Source organism: Myotis myotis, unplaced genomic scaffold (assembly GCF_014108235.1).
Source record: "Myotis myotis isolate mMyoMyo1 unplaced genomic scaffold, mMyoMyo1.p scaffold_m19_p_1, whole genome shotgun sequence".
NCBI lineage: Eukaryota > Metazoa > Chordata > Mammalia > Chiroptera > Vespertilionidae > Myotis > Myotis myotis.
The window spans coordinates 158,750,167-158,771,854 of NW_023416313.1; the positions used below are offsets into that span (position 1 = coordinate 158,750,167).

At 58.5% G+C, this 21,688-nt stretch overlaps 2 protein-coding genes across 9 annotated transcripts in view; one reads left to right on the plus strand and one right to left on the minus strand.

The window, feature by feature from the left end:
* PAK6 (p21 (RAC1) activated kinase 6) overlaps window positions 1-15,079 on the plus strand; it is a 38,761-nt gene extending 23,682 nt beyond the window's left edge. For all 8 annotated transcript variants that reach the window (XM_036297093.1, XM_036297083.1, XM_036297112.1 and 5 more), the window contains 8 exons: window positions 3,361-3,569; window positions 4,398-5,042; window positions 10,025-10,522; window positions 10,648-10,781; window positions 11,118-11,244; window positions 11,350-11,475; window positions 11,933-12,067; window positions 13,512-15,079. In XM_036297093.1, the coding sequence (XP_036152986.1) occupies window positions 3,366-3,569; window positions 4,398-5,042; window positions 10,025-10,522; window positions 10,648-10,781; window positions 11,118-11,244; window positions 11,350-11,475; window positions 11,933-12,067; window positions 13,512-13,679 (2,037 nt within the window). In that variant the 5' untranslated portion in view covers window positions 3,361-3,365 and the 3' untranslated portion in view covers window positions 13,680-15,079. The remainder of the gene's footprint in view (window positions 1-3,360; window positions 3,570-4,397; window positions 5,043-10,024; window positions 10,523-10,647; window positions 10,782-11,117; window positions 11,245-11,349; window positions 11,476-11,932; window positions 12,068-13,511) is intronic.
* An 853-nt stretch (window positions 15,080-15,932) lies between these two features.
* ANKRD63 (ankyrin repeat domain 63) lies at window positions 15,933-21,267 on the minus strand. The gene has a single exon (XM_036297149.1). The coding sequence runs from the start codon at window positions 20,093-20,095 to the stop codon at window positions 18,941-18,943; it is 1,155 nt and encodes a 384-aa protein (XP_036153042.1). The 5' UTR covers window positions 20,096-21,267; the 3' UTR covers window positions 15,933-18,940.
* Between the last annotated feature and the right edge of the window lie 421 nt (window positions 21,268-21,688).

The following is a 21,688-nucleotide window of genomic DNA, read 5'->3' on the forward strand; positions in this document are numbered from 1 at the left end:
ACAGTTGAGTCCTTTTCTCAGGCCTTTCTTTCTGCCTCTGTGGAGAATGTTCTGGAATCGTTGTTGGGGTAGCCTCAGGGATCCTAGAGTCATTTAGATGATTTGCTAAAAATTCTGTCTCCTGCAAAAGCTGGGCCCTTGGGCTGGGCAAGGGAGTTGGTGAGAGGGATGTTATTGGGGGGAGGAAGTATTAGCCAGCTCTTCTATTCTTTTATTATTATTTTTACTAGAGGCCCAGTGCACAAAAATGTGTGCACTGGCGGGGGTGTCCCTCAGCCCCACTTGTGCCCTCTCACAGTCTGGGACCCCTTGGGAGATAACCACCTTCTGGCTTAGGCCCGCTCCCCGGGTGGCAGATGGCAGGCCCGATCTGTTGGTGCCTGCCCGCCCCCCCAGGTCACGCACATGGCAGGGCCAATCCAGGGGTTGGGACACCACCCCAGGTCACGCACACAGCAGGGCTGATCCGGGGGGTTGGGGCGCCGCCTCGGTTCGCGCACATGGCAGGTCCGATCCGGGGGGTTGGGGCGCCTCCTTGGGTTGGGTCGCACACAGGATGCCCGGGTGGGCCAGCCTATCGCTGCTGCCCTGCCCGGCCGCCCTGGATCGGGTCGCACACGGACGCCCGCCGCCCTGGGTCGCAGATAGCAGGCCCGGATGGCAGCAGGGCAGGCGGGATGGCGCTGTCCCGCCCTGCCTGCAGTATGCAAATTAGCGCCATCTTTGTTGGCGGTTAATTTGCATATCGTGCTGATTAGCCAATGGGAGGTGTAGTGAAGGTACAGTCAATTACCATGTTTGTCTATTATTAGATAAGATTACTAGAGGCCTGATGCACGACATTCGTGCACTGGGGTGGTGTCCCTCAGTCTGGCTTGTGCCCTCTTGCAGTCCGGGACCCCGAGGGATTCTTAGCGCTGTTGCGGAGGTGGGAGCGGCTCCTGCCACCGCCGCCGCTACGCTTGCCAGCCACCAGCCACAAGCCCAGCTTCTGGCTGAGCATTGCTCCTCCTGTGGGAGTGCACTGACCACCAGGGGGCAGCTCCTGCATTGAGCGTCTGTCCCCTGGTGGTCAGTGCACATCATAGCAACTGGTCATTCCGCCGTTCAGTCAATTTGCATATTAGGGTTTTATTATATAGAATTATTGTTTTCTAGAGATAGAGAAAGGGGTGAGGGGAGAAAGAGACATCAATCTGTTGTTCTACTTATTCATGCAGTCATTGGTTGATTCTTGTATGTGCCCTGACTGGGGATTGAACCCACAACATTGGTGTATCAGGACAATGCTCCAACCAGCTGAGCTCCCTGGCCAGGCCCTTACCCAGCTCTTCTTTAACTCTTGGATGTGTCCCTGCATCTCCAGAGGAGTTAACAGAGTTGGGGTATAGGGAGAAACCATCAGCTAAACTAAGCCCAGGATAGAGGGTCTGTGTCAGATGTTGTGAGGACAGACTGAGGGATGAAGACTCTTCTGTGGCCAAAGGCTGAGAGCAAAGAGATCAAGTTTTATCAAACCTTCAAGAGTCAAGGAGGAGAGTTGTCGAGGGCCTGAGGTCACAGAAGTCTGGCCTGGGCACTTGACAGGTGAATCTGAGGTCGGGGTTTGGTATCGCTCCCAGACTAGTATCTGCTCACGTTCCCACATCTGTAGGGCCCTGAGCTTAGAGACAGGAATACACAGAAGTAACACAGCAACAGGGACAGCCCCCATTTACTGGGGATCTGCTCACTTAATACTCCCCAAACCCTTGAGATATATTTTATTAACCCCATTTCATAGATGAAGACCACTGAGGCTCAACTCATTTAGGTTAGTGGGAGACTCCCTTCAGCTCACCTGCAACTCAGACAGGTGCATGTCCCTCTGAAGTCCTTGGTCCTTAGGGGTCCTGCATAGGGGGCTTTGCCTGTTGCGGGTGTTTGGTGGACTCTTGAACCTTAAGGTCCCGAAAAGTGGCTGACATTCCAAGGGGTATGCCATGGACTCGGATGGTTTCTCACCTGGTGGACTCTAGTCGGGAAGCTGTGGCGGTGAGCCCGCAGCCTTTCTGAGTGGGCGCCAAGTGCCTCCCGGGTCTGTGACCTACTCTGGAACCTGCTAAAGTGCCCAGGAAAATGCTGTGTCCAGAGCAGCAGCCATGAGAAAATGCCCCAGGATCCGAAGACACCCCAGATCTATGGATAGATGAATGGCCCAAGCATTCAGGAAACTAACATGTTTCTTGAAACCTAGAAGTGACTTTTCCCAGTAACCTAAGAACCCACGGAGTGTATTTTACCACGATAAAGAAAAATTTAAAAACCCAGTGAGCTGCCTCAGACACAAAAGCATTCAGTGGGCACCTACTCACATCACATGAGGACCCGTCAGGGACTCCCTGAGGTGAGGCTGGAGCAGTGCTTCCAGTCTCCCTCTCTCCAATCCCCACACCGACACCGCTCTGAGCTGGTGAGGGAGCTCACCAGGGCCTTAGAAAACCCCACATCAGCAGGGAGAGGGAGGGGGTTGGCTGCAAGTGATGTTTTGTACAGTCAGAGTTCTGAGACCCAGAAAAGAGGCCCAGAGGGTGGGCTCTCTGTTGCCTGGAGAGCTTACCCCTGAGTCAGCTCCCCCCCCCCCCGCCCCCGCCCCCAGGGCTTTCCAGAATTAGGGCAGAGCGCCTGGGAACAGGAGAGTCCCAGACGGGGCAGTGTGTCTGCGACTCGGTGGGGTGGCTTTTTGTGAACGTTGTGCATAAACACATGGACAGGTTTTCTGCCATTGAACCATCCTGGGACAAACCCCAGTTGATTGTGACAAAACAAAAAAAACAAACCAACAAACAAACTTTAACAAATTATTGGATTCAGCGTGCTGGCTTTGTTTAGGATTTTCACATTCATGTTCCTAGGTGAGGTTGGTTTACATTTTCCTCCTTTTGTACTAATCTTGTCTGGTTGAAGAGTCAAGGTCATGCTCATTTCATAAAATGGGTGGCCGGCTTCCCTCCCTTTCCCCGTTTAATTCTTCGACAGCGGACGATAATTGTAATGGGCTTGGGTTTTATAAGAACACCCCCCCAGAGTCTGCCTGCTCGACATGGGACGTGGCACAGACCAGAAGACAGACACCTGCTTTCTTTAGTCTGTGTTGCCTTCAATATGGTGCTTTTGTTGTTTGTGGGACCCTCTGCTGGGAACTAGCCACTTTCCTGAGGAAGTAGAGAGGAGGGATGAGGGGAAGCCCTGGACCCAGACAGGGGAGATGTGCTGGCGGGAGAGAGCCCAGAGCCTGGTGCCCCACCACCCGCTGCAGCCACCCCTGCTCCCCGGGCCCAGGGGAGCCCCGCAGGAGCTCAGCCTGCCCCTCCCACGCAGGCACCATGTTCCGCAAGAAAAAGAAGAAACGCCCTGAGATCTCAGCCCCACAGAACTTCCAGCACCGCGTCCACACCTCCTTTGACCCTAAAGAAGGCAAGTTTGTGGGCCTCCCCCCTCAATGGCAGAACATCCTGGACACTCTCCGACGCCCCAAGCCCGTGGTGGACCCCTCGCGCATTACGCGGGTGCAGCTCCAGCCCATGAAGGTAAGTAAGGTGGGCGGGGGGAGAGTGAGGCTCCGCAGATGCCCGTGTCTGGCCAAACCACAAAGGCACCTGGAGGAACCACCTAATCACCAGCTATCAATTAGCCGCTGTTTTCATTCCCTGCTCATCAGCCCTGTGTCTCCCTGGGTAACCCAGGGAGAAGGAGCCTGGGGAGTCCTCTAAAGGGTGGTAGGGCTGCCAAATATAGCAAATAAAATGCAGGCTGCCCAAGAACATTGGAATGTCAGATAACAACAAAGAGCCTTTTCGTATCAGCGTGCCCAGGCAGTATTGGACCTGCAGCCCTGGGGGACTGACTGGGGATTGAGTGGTCTGGGTCAAGAGGGTAGATCCGAGAACCTGGGAGGGGTTGGGGTCAGGATTTAGAGGCCACAAAGCCAGTGTGTGCGGAGGAGGGCGCCGGCCTGGTCCCTGCCTCCTCGGAGGGCTCCTCTCCCAGAAGGCCACAGGCAGAGCCAGAGAATCGTAGGTGGCCCCGTCCCCGTGGTTCCCCTCGGCTCCCCAAGCTCAGCTGCCCACACCATTTGGCGTTCTGGATTGTAACCCGTGGTTACTCACCCGTGTGCCCTGCTGGACCGCGAGCCCCATGAAAATGGGCCTTTTCCCTGTATTTCTGCACCAGCACAGGCCTGACCTGCCATGGGCCCGGGTAAATGACTGGAAATATAAGGAATGGGTGGATGACACAGCAGGCAGGGTCCTTAGGTGTTCCTCCTCAAGGCCCCCAGGGAGGCCCTCGGGCCTGGTCCCAGGCTGCCCTCCCTGGCGCGAATCGGCCATTCACCCACGCTCTCCTCTCTCCTGCAGACTGTGGTGCGGGGCAGCTCTGTGCCCACGGATGGCTACATCTCGGGGCTGCTCAACGACATCCAGAAGCTGTCAGTCATCAGCTCCAACACCCTTCGCGGGCACAGCCCCACCAACCGGCGGCGGGCACAGTCCCTGGGGCTGCTGGGGGAGGAGCACTGGACTGCCGACCCGGACATGTACCTGCAGAGCCCCCAGTCTGAGCGCACTGACCTCTACCTCAGCTGCAATGGGGGTGCACCCGCAGGCCGCCGGCAGGCGCCATGGCCAGAACCGCAGAGCCCACGGGTCCCGCCCAATGGGCTGGCCACCAAGGCACAGTCCCTGGGCCCCTCCGAGTTCCAGGGTGCCACACAGCGCTGCCTGCAGCTGGGTGCCTGCCTGCAGAGCACCCCACCCGGCACTTCGCCCCCGGCAGCCCCGGGGAGGCGCGGGGCCAAAGCCATCAGGCACGGCTCTGAGGAGGCCCGGCCACAGTCCTGCCTGGTGGGCTCTGCTGCGGGCAGGCCGGGCGGGGAGGGCAGCCCCAGCCCTAAGACTCAGGAGAGCAGCTTGAAGCACAGGCTGTTCCGGAGCATGTTCCTGTCAACTCCTGCCACAGCCCCTCTGAGCAGCAGCCAGCCCGGCCCCGCACCGCAGAGCAAGGTAGGTCGGCGGGGTTGCCTCTGGCCCCTTCCGAAAGGCCGGGGGGGGGGGGGGGGGGGGGCGGGGGGGGGCGGCCTGGCAGGCGTCCACTGGGGAATGCATGCATGTCTGGCGCGCAGGCCCTGCCTGGCCTTCCCCACCTATAGAGGTGGGTTGGGGGACAGCATGAGGGAACAAAATAATCAAGACACCAGCTCAGCCTCCACTGAGGATTCTACCCTGAACCAACCGAGTCCGAGTCCTCCAAAGGCTTAGCCTGTGTGAGTCAGAGGCTGTGAGCCAGGTCGTTTTCCTGGGGGCTTCAGAGGAGGTATGTACACCCAGCTTACACTCCTGCCCCCTGGGGCGTGGTTGGCAGATACCGCCCGAAAAAGCAGCATTTAAAACATATTATTATTATTGATTTCAGAGAGGGAGGGAAAGGGAGAGAGCGAGAGAGAGAGACATTAATGATGAGAGAAAATCTTGGATTGGCTGCCTCGTGCACGCCCCCTACTGGGGATTGAGCCCGCAACCTGGACATATGCCCTGGAATCGAACTGTGACCTCCTGGTTCACAGGTCGATGCTCAACCACTGAGCCAAGCCGTCGAGGGGAGAAGAAAAGCAGTATTTTTAACCACAAAAGCCCAGACCTTCCCCTGCCCCCGGTGCCCAGCAACCCCCACCTAGGCCCCAGCAGAATAGGGGCTCCAGCACCGGGCAGGAGGGCATCCTGCCTCCCTACTCTAGACCCTCTTTCCGCCTCCATCCCTCGCCGGGCCCGCGGCTCCCTGGCTCCGCTGAGGTCTGCAGAGGCTCCTGCACTGCCGCTCCGGCTCCATCCCCACTCAGCTCGCCCCCTCCGGTGACCATGCCCGCCCGCCCACCTGCACTTCCTTTAGCAGTGGTGGTTTTGTGTCATTAACATTCTGGAATGACTTATTCTCAAGTTTGTGTGTCATATGAGAAGCTAGAGGATTGAATCGGCCTGCGTCCGGAGGTAGCGGGAGGACTGCCTTTGGCCTGCGTGACAGTCTAAAATGCACGTATTTTTCTTATAAGAAAGGAAGCTGTGAAGGGGGCCTCACGGTGACATTTCTGGGCAGGCAGAGAACAATGCGCTTCTTACATGCCCTATGGCATCCTGTCTGTGGTGACATCCTTTCCCATTTTAGTCAGAAGCCTGAGTCAGAGAGGGTGAGACAGCCCCAGGTGTCGGGAGTGAGTCAGGGAAGGAAGGCACAGAGGCCTGGCTCAGGGGCCTTTGCTGTCTTGGCAGCCGCTGTTCTCTAGCTCCGTCCTGAGGGGCCGGCAGAAGTGAGCTTAGGCGGTAGCATGAGACTCCTAAGGCAGACCTGAGAGACTTGGGCGGCTCAGGGATTGGGGGCTCCCCTCCCTGGAGGAGGACGAGCCTGGGTCCTCCCCGCTCAGTGAGGGTGCCAGTCTGATCCAGCCTGAATGGGGCTGGGGAGTCTGGAGAGTGGCCTGGACCCTGAACCTTTCTAAGTCACCACCAGCCCCAGGCCCCCAGGGAAGGCTCTGGGCTTTGCACACTCCAGCCCTGCACTGGGATGAGGACAGTGGGCTGGTATCCCCTGTGGGGTGGGGGTCTGGGGGGCAAACAGAGGAGCCTTGGCCTGATGCACCCGTTCATGTAAGGAACATGTCTGTGAGCTGAGGGGTCTGGAAGGCTAGGGAATGGAGACATTCCCCAGAAAACCAGGGTGGGAGCAGCACAGGGCACACTGCTTGGGAGGTGAGAATGGGAGCAGGATCACGCGCTGGCCTCTTGGGAGTCCTTCGGGAGGGCTTCAGAGATCTGGAGAGAGGGGGTGTCTGGGCACAGACATGCATGTTTCTGGGCTCCTAGCAGCACCCCACAGCCTCTGTCAGCCTGCCCATACCTGCACACCTTACCGAGTACTACCACGGGCCACTGCTGCTGGGTGTGCAGGCCTGGGCCCCGACCTGTGAGGGAGGGGGTGGTTGTCTTGGGCTTGGAGTTGCCACAGCTCCAATCCAGCCGAGTGCATTCCCTCTCAGCGCTTTGGGCATATGTCTCTAGAGCAGCGGTTCTCAACCTGTGGGTCACGACCCCTTTGGGGGGTCGAACGACCCTTTCACAGGGGTCGCCTAAGACCATCGGAAAACACATATATAATTACATATTGTTTTGTGATTAATCACTATGCTTTAATTATGTTCAATTTGTAACAATGAAATTGGGGGTCACCACAACATGAGGAAGTGTATTAAAGGGTCGCGGCAGTAGGAAGGTTGAGAACCACTGCTCTAGAGAAAAACTCTGAGCCGGGCCTGAGCCGCTCTGAGCCAGGGCTTCTTAGCCCGGCACTGTTGGCATTTGGATCAGACGATCCTTTGGCGAGGGGGTGTCCTGTGTACTGTAGGATCTAGTAGTGTCCCCACTCTCTACCCACTAGACGCTAGCAGCACCCCTCGGAGGGGACAGCCACAAATCCTTCCAGATATTGCCAAGTGCCTCTTGCGGGTCAAAGTCACCCCTAGTTGAAAACCACTGCTTTAGACAAATTACCTCAGACAGGAAGCCCCAGGAACCCCCAGACCAAGCCAGCAGCCAGCCCTCTGCCCTCAGCATATGCCAGGGGCTGGCTCTGGCACTCACAGCAGCTCCCATGGCAGCACTGGTGCCCGAGAGGTCAGGCTGCCAGTGGCCATGTGTGCCAGGAGTGGCTGCAGGAGGCCTGTGGCCCTGGGGCTCTGGGACTCAGCCCAGGCAGCTTGGCCTGTGGCCACTCACTTTGGCTAAAGAGCAAAAGAAGACCTTGAGTGGGGGTAGGGGGCCCAAAGAGGTAAGACGGTTATAAGTTTGGGGACGTTGGAAGCGGTTCCACTTAGAGGCAGAAAGGCCAAGTCAAAGGACCTCAATAATCAGCAGACATTGGTTAAGCCCCTACTGTGTACCATGTGCTCCATTGTATGCCAATGATACAGGACACCAATAGGACTGTCGCATAGGGGTGAGGGGTTGGGCTGACGGGCTGCAGTCTGGCCTTGCCACCTACGACTTCGTGATTCTGGCAAGTTTACCTCTTTCTTCATCACAAATGTGATGGTCGTGCCCATGGGATTGTGAAACAACCCCCGGGGTTATGAGCGTTAAAGGAATAATGCCTTGAAGGCCCCTGTCAAAGTGTTAAGCCCTTAATGTATGGTTTTATTATTTTTGTAATATCGTGACATGGCCTCTGTCTTTGGGGCACTTACAGTACAGCCCCCAGGCCCCCAGCTGGAGAGCCTGGTGCGGTCACCATGGCCCAGGAGGGAAAACGAGGCATCACTGTACATCCACGCAGGACTCTGCCCATGGCTTCCTGCTCAAGAAGAGGTCTCAGTCACACAGTAACTCCAGATTAGTCCAGAAGCCCTAACAACTCATTAATTTCATGTTTGTCTCCTTTCCCTTTCTTGGGGTGGTTTAACAAGTTTCCTCTGGTCCCCTCCTGGGGTTACATTAAGCAAAAGCTGCCTCCTTGTGGAGACAGGCAGCAGGGCTGATGAAGGGACACTGGGGACCCGACCCTGCTGAGGCGAAGGCCAAGCCTGGCCCCCCTACCCCATGTTCCTGTCCCAGGCGACGTCAGTGCAGGGCTCTCAACTCTGCAGGGAGGGGCACCCTGACCCTAGACAAGGCCTAGGACCGTGGTGGGGGCGGGGTGCTGAAGAGCTTGAAAAGGCGCTGGCTGAGTCGGGTGGGCCTGAGGCCCAGACTTAGAGCTCCCCAGCCCAAGCAACTCAGCCCAAGCGGGCTGCCTGAGATTTCCTGGAAGTTGATTCAGCTCCAGGAATCAGGACAGGAGCCACTGGGCACCTAAACAACCAGATGTGATGGGATCTGAGAAGTTCCAAGAAACCTGTCTGCAGCTCCTGAAGGTCCCCTGTAGGTTATACAGGGCCCTCTCCCCGTGCCCCTGTTAAAAGCACAAAATCCTCACCGGGCCGGTGTGGTTCAGTGGTTGAGCTTCGACCTATGAACCAGGAGGTCACAATTCAAGCCCTGGTCAGGCACATGCCTGGGTTGCGGGCTTGATCCCCAGTGTGGGGCATGCAGGAGGCAGCCAATCAGTGATTCTCTCTCATCATTGGCGTTTCAATCTCTCTCTCTCCCTTCCTCTCTGAAATCAATACAAATCTATTTTTTAAAAACAACCCGCAAAATTCTTATTCATGTTGCACATGCCAGCTGCCTGGGGAGAACCCCAAGGAGGGGACCATTTCCTGTCTAGGCTGGCAGGAGAGCTTGGACCCAGAAAGGCAAGGAGCCTCGAAGGTTTCCAGGGGTGGGCACAGCCTGCCACTCAGCGCCACCTTCCCTCCCTGCCCACAGGATAGGCCTACCTTCCCTTCCTTGTGGGGGCCCTCAGGCAGGAGTTCCATGCTTGGGAGCAAGTGGAGGGGCTCCTCTGGGGAGCCCTTAGAAAACCTCCCCGGGATCCCTGGCCCCAAGGATGGGGTTTGGGTTTCTCTGGAACCATATCCCCAGCCTGAGGGTCTGGAAACCCCCCTATGGAAACATGGCTCTGGGGTCCTCTGTGGGGAGCCATGGGAGCCACTGCCTCTGACCCAGATTCCCCAGGGAGCCCTGCAGCAGAGGGGGGACTGCCTCCCAGTGGCCTCCTGGGGCCTGGCTGTCAATTCCCCAGGAAGAAACACCCAGCACAAGGGCACCCCAGGGACTCTGCCTTTTATATCTTCCCAGGAGCAGGCAAATTGGCTGTAGAGGCTCTCGTTTGGTCTGCTCAGCTGGGAGCCATGGGGGCTGGTTTCCCGAGCACAACTGTGGTTTGGCTTCAGCTCCGTTTGAAAATCTTTGCTTGTGGCACCTCCCCAATTTGGTGTGATGCCCTGCCTAACCCTGCCCATGTCTGGGGGTCCCAGCAGCCACCCCCTGCCTCTGGGAAGTTTGCTCCAAACATTCCCACAGCCAAACCCCTCTCCATGTCTTTATTTTTTTCCTTGCAGCCCAACTCCTCATTCCGGCCACCACAGAAAGACTCCCCCGCAAGCCTGGTGGCCAAGGCCCAGTCCTTGCCCGCAGACCAGCCCATGGGGACCTTCAGCCCTCTGACCACCTCAGATACCAGCAGCCCCCAGAAGTCCCTCCGCACAGCCCCAGCCGCCGGCCCTCCTCCAGGCCGGTCTTCCCCTGCTGGTTCTCCCCGCACCCGGCACGCCCAGATCAGCACCAGCAACCTGTACCTGCCCCAGGACCCCGCAGTAGCCAAGGGTGCCCTGGCCGGTGAGGACACGGGCATCGTAACACACGAGCAGTTCAAGGCTGCACTCAGGATGGTGGTGGACCAGGGCGACCCCCGGCTGCTGCTGGACAGCTACGTGAAGATTGGCGAGGGCTCCACGGGCATCGTCTGCCTGGCGCGGGAGAAGCACTCGGGCCGCCAGGTGGCCGTCAAGATGATGGACCTCAGGAAGCAGCAGCGCAGGGAGCTGCTCTTTAATGAGGTGGGAGGAGAGGGTGGATGCGGATGGGCATCTGGGATGGGCAGTGAACACCGAGCTAGGCCGGACAAGTATAAGCAGGGCGGTGGGTCCTACCCGGCACTCAGGCACACCCTCCCTGCCCCCAGGTGGTGATCATGCGGGACTACCAGCACCTCAATGTGGTGGAGATGTACAAGAGCTACCTGGTGGGCGAGGAGCTGTGGGTGCTCATGGAGTTCCTGCAGGGCGGGGCCCTCACGGACATCATCTCCCAAGTCAGGTGGGCAGCTGGAGGGCTGGGTCCCAAGTGCTGGCGGCCCCCACCACTGCCCTGGAAGGGTTTCAAGGCAGCCTCGGGCCCAGCAGACTTGGGGGAACTATCAGACCGTCCTGAGCTCACCTGTCTGTTTGGATTCATAGGCCCGAGGGCCTCAGGGGGGTGGGAGGGCAGGAGGTGTCCAGCCTAGGCCCAGGCGCATTTCCGCCAGGTCTGGGCTCCCGCACACAAGGCCCAGGGGCTGTGGGGCCTGGTACCAGGGGCTCCCAGCCCATCTGTCCTGCAGCCCAGCCAAAACTAACATTCTCTCCCGACGGTGGCCCTGCCTTCCCTGTCCAGGCTGAACGAGGAGCAGATCGCCACTGTGTGCGAGGCCGTGCTGCAGGCCCTGGCGTACCTGCACGCCCAGGGCGTCATACACCGGGACATCAAGAGCGACTCCATCCTGCTGACCCTGGATGGCAGGGTAGGGCCCTCCCCACCCTGACACACCCATCTCCCCACTGCCCTGCTCCCGCACAGCTCCTCCTCCTGATTCACCACTTCCCTTTTCCCTCTTACCCCACTCCAGGTGAAACTGTCAGACTTCGGATTCTGTGCTCAGATCAGCAAAGACGTCCCTAAGAGGAAGTCCCTGGTGGGAACGCCCTACTGGATGGCCCCTGAAGTGATCTCCAGGTCTCTGTACGCCACCGAGGTAACCCCGCCCTCCACCCCCACAGTCCTCCCGGAAGAGGCTTGGGAACACACAGCTCTAACACTCTTGGCCCCTCCCATCAAAATAGCCCTGTTCTCGGGTTCCCACTTAGTCAGTCCCCACCCCACTGCCCACTGTCCCTTCTCGGATGCATCTGCTCTTGCCTGTGACTTTGCTGCCACAAACTGGTCCCAAAAATGCTAGCCCTCAGCTCAAGGGCCAGGGGTATGGCCAGGCTTCCCCATGTGTGATGTCCTTTCTCAGAGAGTGGCTGACTGCTGTGTCCCTAGTCAAGGTCACTCGTGCAGGAAGTAACTGCCCACAGGGCCAGTGGCCGGGAAGGAGGCCAACTCACTAAGGAGAACTGAGACCAGCTGTGGCCTCCCCGGACTGCAGCGTGCTGCGACCAAGGGGCCAGGCTCTGGCCAGTGGAGTCAGGGACGTTCTCCTCCTGCAGGTGGATATCTGGTCTCTGGGCATCATGGTGATTGAGATGGTGGACGGAGAGCCACCCTACTTCAGCGACTCCCCAGTGCAAGCGATGAAGAGGCTCCGGGACAGCTCCCCGCCCAAGCTGAAAAATTCCCACAAGGTCAGTCCGTGCACAGTGTGGCCCCACAGACCGAACGCTTCCTGAGGCTCAGAGGACCAGAGCCTGGGCTCCAGCCCAGCCTCTCCCTTTCGCAGAAGCCAGAGGGTCTGGGATGCTGGAAGAGGTACCCCTTTCTCCATATGAAACCTGCACCTGGGTGTGGAGCCACATCTATACGCAAACTCCCATGGTCACTCGGACAAATTTCTACCTGCAAGGGATTGATAGGAGCCCGAGAGAAGGGAAAGCAATGCTTCCGGGAATCCCTGATGCTCTGGAGAAGAATCTAGAGAAGCTGAGCAGGAACACCTCAACCCCTTCTCTCAGGGGAGCCGTACCATCGCAGTGTCCCCCAGTCCATCGCAGGGAATCGGCTTGTCCTCCATCACTGCACACTCTGACCACATCTGAGCTAGTTTTTCCCTTAAAACCTGTGTGTGTGTGTGTGTGTGTGTGTGTGTGTGTGTGTGTGTAACCCTTTTCAACCTAATCTACCCAAACCAGGAGGCCTTACAAGCCAGCCCTCCCCCGCCCCCTCCACCCCACCCCTGGCCAGGTCAGCACAAAGCTGCAAAACGGCACCGCCACCTAGTGGCCAGAGTGAGAAGTGTCCCAGAGTGTTGAAGCCCCGTCTCCACATGGCAAGATCTGTGGCCCCAACACAATTAGATGGGAGGACAGACGGGAACGCCTCAGAGACAGCTGGTCCTTGGAGACCACTGCTGACCACAAGATTAGCAGATAGGGGAGAGTTCTAGTTAACTAATTCCCCAGAGGAGGTAGCCTTCTGTAACAGACCCAAGACTCAGCCTCTCCCCAAGATATTGGCTCAAAAAGAACCAATACAAGACTTTGACTTAGACTCAAGTCTTAGAGCAATAAAGTAATCTTTCTTTTCAGCCCCCCCCTTGTTCTTTTCTATTTTCCAAAAAACACTTCTTTGCTGCTGACCTCTTTTTTGTCCTCACTAAAGTCCTACATGGCAGACAGAACAAGAACATTAGCCCATTTTGCAGTTGAGAAAACGGAGGCCTAGAGAAAATTGCAATTTGCCAGAGATTAGAGATAAACCCAGAACTGGATCACTGATACCAATCCCATGCCCCTTTCCATGGTACCTGAAGGCTGAGAGAGCCCAAAGAAACAGGGTGTGGAATGGTCTGTATTTAGAGTCCAACCCGCCCCTCCCCCCCACACCCCAGCACTCCAGGTGCCCTAATCCCATTGCTCAGCAGCACCCCCTGGAGGCGATCTGACCACTTTTCCTGGACTAATGCTGATTTTCTTTACCTACTTGATAATCCCAGAAGCACTCATCCTGGGAGGAAGCAGGAAGTAAGAAAAGAAAGAACTTGAGACTTTCACTTGATGGTGGGATCAGGCATATGGGTCACCCCAAAATGACTGCAAATTGTCGCTTCATCTCACTGCCTTGTCTCCACAGGTTTCCCCAGTGCTGCGAGACTTCCTGGAACGGATGCTGGTGCGGGACCCCCAGGAGAGAGCCACAGCCCAGGAGCTCCTGGACCATCCCTTCCTGCTGCAGACTGGGCTCCCCGAGTGCCTGGTCCCCCTGATCCAGCTCTACCGCAAGCCGACCTCCACCTGCTGAGCCCACCGAGTGCGCCTGCCGCCGGTGCCCACAGGCAGGGGACACGGGGCAGCCAACTCGCCGCCAGGGCCTGCTTGCCTCATTCTCTCAGTATTCTCTCCAAAGATTGAATGTGAAACTCCCCCCCTCCTGCCCCTCTGCCCACTGGGCCAGGCCGGACCTGCCCCTTAGTCTCTCCCCCTCCCAAGAGAGTCCCCAGTTGCCTTTGGGATGATGGAGACCCCTTTTTCAGGATGACCCTTTGTTATTTGCACAGGGATATTTCTAAGAAACACGGAGACCAGCACTTCTGGCCACTACAGCCAACACAGCAGAAAAGGCTGCTGCGTGTGTTTTTTTTAAGGCAGCATCCCAGGCCACCCACGAGGGCAGCGTGCCTGTCTTGACCAGGCTACTTGCTGTTCTCAGCTCCAGTTCCTAACCCTGATGTTTCGAGAGGGCCATGGGGGAGGTTTTTATTACCTAAGTCTATCTATCTTCCCTTGTGTCTGACTTCCTGAAGGCACAGTCCCACCTGCACCTGCTTCCCGACCCGCCTGCACTGCCAACACACAACACTGTCATGCACAGCCTGCTCCGAACTGTGAACAGCCTGCCTGTGGGCCATGGGAGCAGAAGGGACATTTTCTGGGTGAAAGAGAGATACTGGGGTTGGTGGTAAAGGTGGTGTCACTTTACAGGATGCAAGTGCTGGTGTGTGTGTGTGTGTGTGTGTGTGTGTGTGTGTGTGAAGGTCACCCTGACAGCCTGGCCCCTTCAGTAAGGCTTCCTCATCCTCCTTCCCACTGAGTTCTGCTCTGAAGAGACCTGCTTCCTTGGCATGGCTTCCCACCCCTTACGTCCTGTGTCTCTACCTGACCAGAGAAGAGGTTTGCATTGAGGCCGACACATCGGAGGGCTAGGCAGCTTTCCGAGTTTCTCCCGTACTATGGAGTCGGAGCCCACGTGTGCAAGGATGAGGAAAGAAACTTCATTTTACCTGTTAGCTTCATCTCAATCACCAGGACATCAGGGACCCTTCTTTTCAAAATCCTGGTCTGGGGGAGGTGAACCAGCTCCCGGGGTTCCATCAGGTCAAGAGACTGGGCACCCCATTTGTGAAAACCATCTGCCTCTCACTGCCTCCTTGGGCACCTGTCTCTTGTCCTCCTTCCTTCCCCACCTTCAGGGCTATTGTGAGACAGGGAAGCCCAGCGAAGCACTCCAGGTGTCTGGGCCCAATCTAGATCATATTTTTAGATTCCTCTGCTCCCTTGTGGCCTGATTTGGGGCAAAAAAGAAAATTACAAGGAAAACTACCTTTTTTAAAGGTCAGTTTTAAAAACAAAAGCATCTTCCCTAGAAACTTTTGTGAATTGTTTGCACTTGTGCCTGTTTTAAATTAAACTGAGTGTTCAAAACCTCGGACTTCCTGTTGTCTCTGGGAGTGAAGCTAAGTTGTCTTTCAATGGACACTCAAATGGACACCCACTCAGAGTGGGTGTCTAGGTGGCCCTCCTCCTCCCCAACGGGAGCTTCCCAGTGGCCACGCTAGTCCACAGAAAACCCAATTCCCTGGTGGTGTGTGGGCAGAGAATGGGGGAAACAGGAAGTGAAATACCCTTGGGCCTGAAAGAGCTGGGAAACAGGTTCCTTCCCCGGGGAGAAGAGCCCAGCCAGGCCCAGGGCCGAGTGTCCGGCTTGCTGGCCCTGCATGGGCTCTGGGGGCAGCCACCAGGGCTGATGACCACTCTGCAGCAGCTTCTCCCTCCCTGGAAAGTCAAAGGCTGCTCTCCTCGAGCTGTCCCTAGGAAGGGCCTGGCACTGCTTCCAATGAGAAAGCTGCCTCTGTTTTGAGGGAGACAGGAGTTTTGATAGCGCAGTGGCTGGAAATTAAGAAACCTGAGTTCTAGTCCTGGGATTGAGGTGAGTGGATGAAATTATCTTGAAACTTCTAGCTCTGACACTGATTCCAGTACTTCTTGAGAGTTAAGAGCTGGAAGCATCCTACCGCCTAAGCCAGGGCTCACTGAAACCTCCTAACCAGGAGCAAGGGGCCATGCAGACCATCTCCTGTCCCCATAGCATTCCCAGCTAGATAGCTGCCCTGCTCCGAGGGCCCTAGTGCCACCAGCTCAGCCGGAAACAGCACCTGAGTCTGACCTTCTGGAGGCAGACACAGAGGGAGGGGCAGAGACGGAGGCAAGTGTACCTACGCACCTCTCCAGAGGGAGCCCACCTTCAGGAATGGTTGGTAAGGCAAAGAGAGGCCAGTTCTTGAAACTGAACAATACTGGATTTATTATTCTTTTGAGTTCTAATAGTCCTTTCCCCACACAGTGTCACCCCAAAAGCATGTGCACACATCAGTCAGCCTCGCACAGACCAGTTCTGAGTTTGATCTTAGAAGACCAGACTCCAGTGGCATGGGTAACACTTCGCAATGACAAAAGCAACGAGGACTGGAAAAGCAAAATGTTTAAAAGGCTCTTCTAAAGTGGAGAGAGCTAGAGAGGACCCCAGCCCCAACGTCCTTGGGGCTGACAATGAGTGGAAGTTCAGGAAAGCGAATGTGGTGAAACGTTTAAGTTCTGCACGGAGCTGGGCCTGGTAAGAAATCTGTAAGAACAGCAAGCCATTCGGACACACAATTCAGTTCAGGCAGGAACAATCGGCTGTTTTTCAGAAATATCACTTTCAACCACCCAGCCCTGGGCAAATCCAGGGAGAGCAACCCTCATGGCTGCTCACCCAATAAAGAGGGCGCAAGGTGACATTCAACCAAAGTCCCGTCAGTGACACTTGAAAGATACAGCACCTTCCACACAATGTGCAACCCAGACCTCATGGTGTTTTGAAGCCAAAATGCTTGTATTCTTACGCCATTAGAAATTTCATGAAAATTAAACACAGTTGGAATAAGTGAGCAAGCAAGGATCAGAAAAAAAGGAATTTGCACTTGGGGTGTCCAATTACCCCCATCTCTCCCCAGACCCTCTCCGTCTAGCTTTTCAGGAGCTTCTGTATTGTTTACCCACCACCCAGACAGCGGAACGAAGGGAATCCCAGCAGATGTTTGAGAAGAAAGAAGTGAGGAAAGGGCAAAATGCCCCCCAACAAAAGCAAAGCTCGTCAGAAAAAAAACACACAACAGTGCATAATCGGTAGGTCCCCAGGTTCAGCGGTTGTAAGGGAGGGTTTGGGGGCTCCAGTTTTTCAGAAGACAGCAGGACCACTCAGGACACAGAACCTTAACTTGGAAGATCTTGGGGTCTTTAATGATGGGTCTGGGTTCCCGCTACTCCAAATGCGAAGTGTTTGTTCATTGTCCCTCACTGCATTGCTGTGAAATGACTTCAAGTATAAGGATTTAATATACTACAAGAGTTTGAGGATTCCATGGGTAAATGCACACGGAGGGAGAAGTAGACGGCGGCGATCCCAAATAAAACTTGGAAGTCCAAACTCCGAGCTAGGGCGCAGCGAAGAGAGCGCAGTGCTGCCACCAGGGGGCACCAGAGATCGCGTCCAGTGTAGGGCCCTGGCGGCCTCACGGGCCTGGAAAGGTGGAAGGATTGGGGAGTTATCTGACAGCTACCCCACATGACCCGCTCCTCACCCCCAGGCCCAATTTCTCAGCACAGGTCATTCTCTCCTTGGGCAGCTCCCTTAGAGTTACTGGTGAGAAACCTTCCGTTCTGCAAAGACGAGCAGATCGACGTCTGTAAAGACCCCTCTGCTAGTAAAAAAGGGGGTGCACGTTCAACCTTCGGGGTTCACAGAAAGAGCCCCCACGCGCCTCTACCTGACGGGCGGTGCACAGATACAAGTGCTAGCGCTCCCGCAGGGTCCTAGAGCTCGCGATTCGCCAGACCCGCCTAGGCGGTGAGGGAGGGAACAGAACGAGGACCGGGCCGCAGGGAAGGGGCTTTTAGCCTCCTCTCTGCGGTTGCCTCTGACTCACTAATCTGCCCAGCAATGGAGCGGGGCCGGGCCTGCGTCCCACGCGTTGGAGCAGAAGCAGGGGTCCTTGGTCTCGACTTCTAGCATCCATCATCCGCCCTGCCCTCCATTAACAGCCCAGCGAGAGGCAGGAGCCTTTTAACAGCCCCCTCCCGGCTCTCGCCGGAGTCTGATGTAATTTAAACCCGGGCCTGCGGCTCGTGTGGGCTTCCGACTCCCGCGCGCCGCCGTTTAACGTGGCAAACACTTCAAGTCAATTATCCCCCTCGCGGAGCTTCTATTTAAAGAGACATTGTCAGGTTCTTAAGCCGCGGATCAGACCTGCTGCTTTCTGCTTCATATACAAAGGCTCAAAACACCAGCTCTTTGAGGATTGGAACAAATACAATTAAGCCAAACCTTCGCAACCGGTCCACCCGCAGGAGCACCCACGGTGTGGGATGCGGGAGCTGGGAGGCGATGGGGGCGGGAGAAGTGCTTAAGTCCTTTTCATTTCAGGCCTCTGAGAGCGAGAGGAAATAGGCTGGGCCAGGAGGGGTGAGACCTCAAAGATGGGACTCAAATGTAGCCGAGCCTGCGATGGGCTGGGTGGGCGCTGGCTGGGGCAATGACCACGCATTGTCAACGACGCTGAATTCTGGTAGGCCTGGGTCAGAGGTGGAGGAACTGCAATTACCGAGAAGCTGGTTCCAGGGACAAAAAGCATTCAACACCCGGGGCTCTGCCACTTCCAAGATAGGCTTTCATTGTCCTGGGGCAGGAGTGTCTCCCCAGGAAAACTTAACCCGGTGATTCTTTCCTAATCAGCCCTAGTCTCTGAGGCCCACCTAGCTGCTCCCCTTCTCCAACTTAAGAGAATGGGAAACTTAGATCGTGCGTGGTATGATTGTCAGCATCCCTGGGAGAGCGGGGGGGCTAGGCCCTTGTACAGGTTCAGTCTTCGGGCCTGGCTGCCAGGGTGTGGGGAAACCTGACAATGGGAAGGAGGCCAGGCAGGAGCCACAGACTCAGGACTGAGCCTTACGGTGGAGGGGGTGAGGGTGTCCATCTTCCTGGGAGGCTATAGCCCATGGTACCAGCCTTTCCAGACAAGAAAGGCAGGCTGTAGGGAAGGTGGGACTTAGGCAGGGAATACCAAAAATACCAACAAGCACAAAAAAGAAATAATAGGGGTCCCTTTCAGAGAGAAGGCCACTCATCTCAGCAGTGGGGTCAGATGGGAGGGGAACTGCCAGGAAAGAGAGGACCTGGAAGGAAGAGAAATCCCAGTGGAGCAGAGGCAGGCAGGTGCAGGGAACTCGGCTGGTCCTCTATGCTGTTTACCGCTGATCATGCAACACCACGGCCTCCTCCGTGCCCGCCTGCCAAGGCTGGGGCCCAGGCGTCGAGTGCGGCACAGCGTTGGCCTCTAACTCCGGGCCGCTCTCGGGCCCCGGTGCCTCCCCGACCAGGCTGGGGATGTCGGGAGCCGTGGAGCGTCGGCGCAAACCCAAGCGGCCAGAGCCCGGGCCGCCCTCGGGATGCGGACTGAGGCCGATGGGAGCTTGCGCCAAGGTCAGAGGCGGCGCTCCCTCCAGCACCTCATGCGAACGCCACCGCCCGGTCCCCGACGACTGGGGAGAGTGTGGTCGGGCCATCAGGGCTCCCGCCCGCAGGCGAGCCGCCTCCTCCTCCGTCACAGCTCCCAGAGCCAGACTCATGCTCCGGCCCAGCTCGGGCCGCTCGCTCCCCTGCGCCCGGTGCCGGCCCGAGCTCTTGCCCCCAGAGCCAGCCTCGCCGCCATGGCCGTGGCCGCCGGCCGCTCGCGCAAAGCGCGCCAAGAGAGGCCGCGGCAGGCGGCGGGGGCTCGGTCGTCGGCGCTCCGGGCTTGGCGCGGGAGCCGGGCGAGCGGGGGGGCTGTCGGAGTTGGAGCCCCGAGCCGCGGCGGCGGCGGCGGCGCGGCCCCAGGGGCCGGTGAGGGCCTGCACGCAGGTTCCGTGGCCGCGGGCGGCGGCCAGTTGCAGCGCGGTCAGGCCCGCGCGGTTGGTGCGGTCGAGGCGCAGGCCGAGGCGGCGGAAGGAGCGCACTAGGAACTCGAGCACCGCCCCGTGGCCGCAGGCCGCCGCCCACATCACCGGGCTGTTGCCCGCCGAGTCGGCCGCCTCGGGGTCGCCGCTGAACTGCACCAGCAGCTGCACGGCGTCCAGGTGGCCGCGCTCGCACGCCAGGCTGAGCGCCGTGCGGCCGCGCTCGTCCCGCAGGTTCACGGCCGCGCCCTGCTCCAGCAGCAGCCGCACGAAGCGCGAGCGTAGCGTGGGATCCGGCAACCCCACGGCCACCATGAGCGGCGTGCGGCCCTGCTCCGCGCGGCAGTCGATGATGCTTCGGTCCAGCGCGTCCAGCACGAAGCGGGCCAGGTGCACTTTGCCCGCCTGCATGGCCTCCAGGAAGGTGCGCGTGCCCGCTCGAGGGCACAGGTCCTTGGGCTTGAGCATGGCACCGGCCGCCGCGCCCAGGCGGCCCGGCAGCTCCGCACGGGGGCGCCCCTGTTCCCGCGCCCCACCGGCCTCCGGCCTCCGCGGTGCTCTGGCGTGGCGCCCTCTCCGCGGGGGCGGCTGCGGCCGAGGTTCCTGGCTTCCCACTCTTGTGCCCCCGCTGCTCCCGCTGCCCTGCCGCAACTGCGCCGCACGCTGCTCCTCCCTTGGGCTTCCCGCCCGCCTGGAGGTGTAGGTTGCTCGCTCCTCCACGCTCGGCGCCTGGCCCGCCACGCGATGATTGGAGCCGAAACTCTGCCCCCTCCTGACTCTCCCGCTGTTTTCCTCGTGTCCGGGGCCTCAGTCCCCCGTGGCCTGCAGCCGCGCCACTCACCCGCGCCCGGGGCAGCCCCCGCTCCCCTGCTGAGACGGTGGCGCCCGCCTTCCGCGCCTGCCTCTAGCCCCGGCGGGGCGCGCCTCTCCTCTAGCTGCTAGCGCCGCTCCTCCGCCTCCTCCCCTCTCGCGGGGGCCGGGCCACGCCGGGGCGCTTGCTCCTTTCGTGGGGGGCTCAGCAGCGCGGGAGCCGCCGCCCACCTGGATACCTGGCTTTGTAGCCTGGGGTGGGGGGGAGGTCTCTCTGGAAATGGCTGCCCTGGAAGCGGGCTGAACCATCAAGGCAGAAAAGGACGGGGCGGGGGAGACCGCCCCTGACCCGCACACCTCCGTGGGCCTCGCGGTGGGGGAGCGGCTCCTCCTCCACGCTCCCCTGGGGCTACGGCGGCGGCTGCGGGGGCTGCTCGCCGTGGGCCACAGGCACCAATCCAAAAGTCAGTCATTTCTCCCCGCCCTCTGCCCAGCGGAGTCGCTGCCCTGGGCCCTTTAGGAACTGGTGGGACCTCGGGGCCTTCGGGGAAGACCGCGGGTTGCCCCCAGCCGTCCGGGTGGAAGGAAATGGCGCCCCATGGGAGCAGAACCGGACCCTGAGCGAGCCAGGGTGGCTGCGAAAGGCGGGCTGGGAGTAACTCGGAGGAGGGAGTAGCTGCGCTGTGCGCGGGATGGGGGGCGCTCAGTCTGGCTGGGAACTGCCACTCGAAGTGTCGCAAACCATGCACTCACAATTGTTCCTCCCGCACAGGCTCGCTCGGAGTGGGGGTGGGAGGAGAGGGTGCCCGCCAATCTCCGACGTCTCCAACCCCTACAACGTGCCCGCCTGCCAGCTCTCGGCGGCTGAGAAGCAGGCGGAGCGGGCGCCTTCGGATCCCTGAGTGCTGCAGCCACGGGAGCAACTCCCGGGCGCCGCCTCCTCGCCGCTTCAGGACAGGCGCCATCCGGGAAAGAGCAATGATCAAGGGACACACGCAAGGCTCCCCCGGTTCCCAACTCCCTCTTCAGCGTCACACCACCCCCAGACCACAAGGCTCTGGCCTTGGCCGCTACCTGACCCCTTTGAATAGAGAGGAGAGCTCAAGTCAATAGGGGGGTCTCTGTGGCAATGGCTGCCCTGGAAGCCACCGCTTCCAGTCTCCCTCTGGGGGGCTGCCCTGGTGGTGGCCTTGGCGAGCGGGGCGGGCAGGCCTCCGGTGAGGGGAGTCAGGGCGCTCAGAGCTGAAGGGA

What these genes read in the sequence shown, in the direction of transcription:
- ANKRD63 (XM_036297149.1), bottom strand. Translation starts at nt 20,095, where the DNA reads ATGCTCAAGCCCAAGGACCTGTGCCCTCGAGCGGGCACGCGCACCTTC.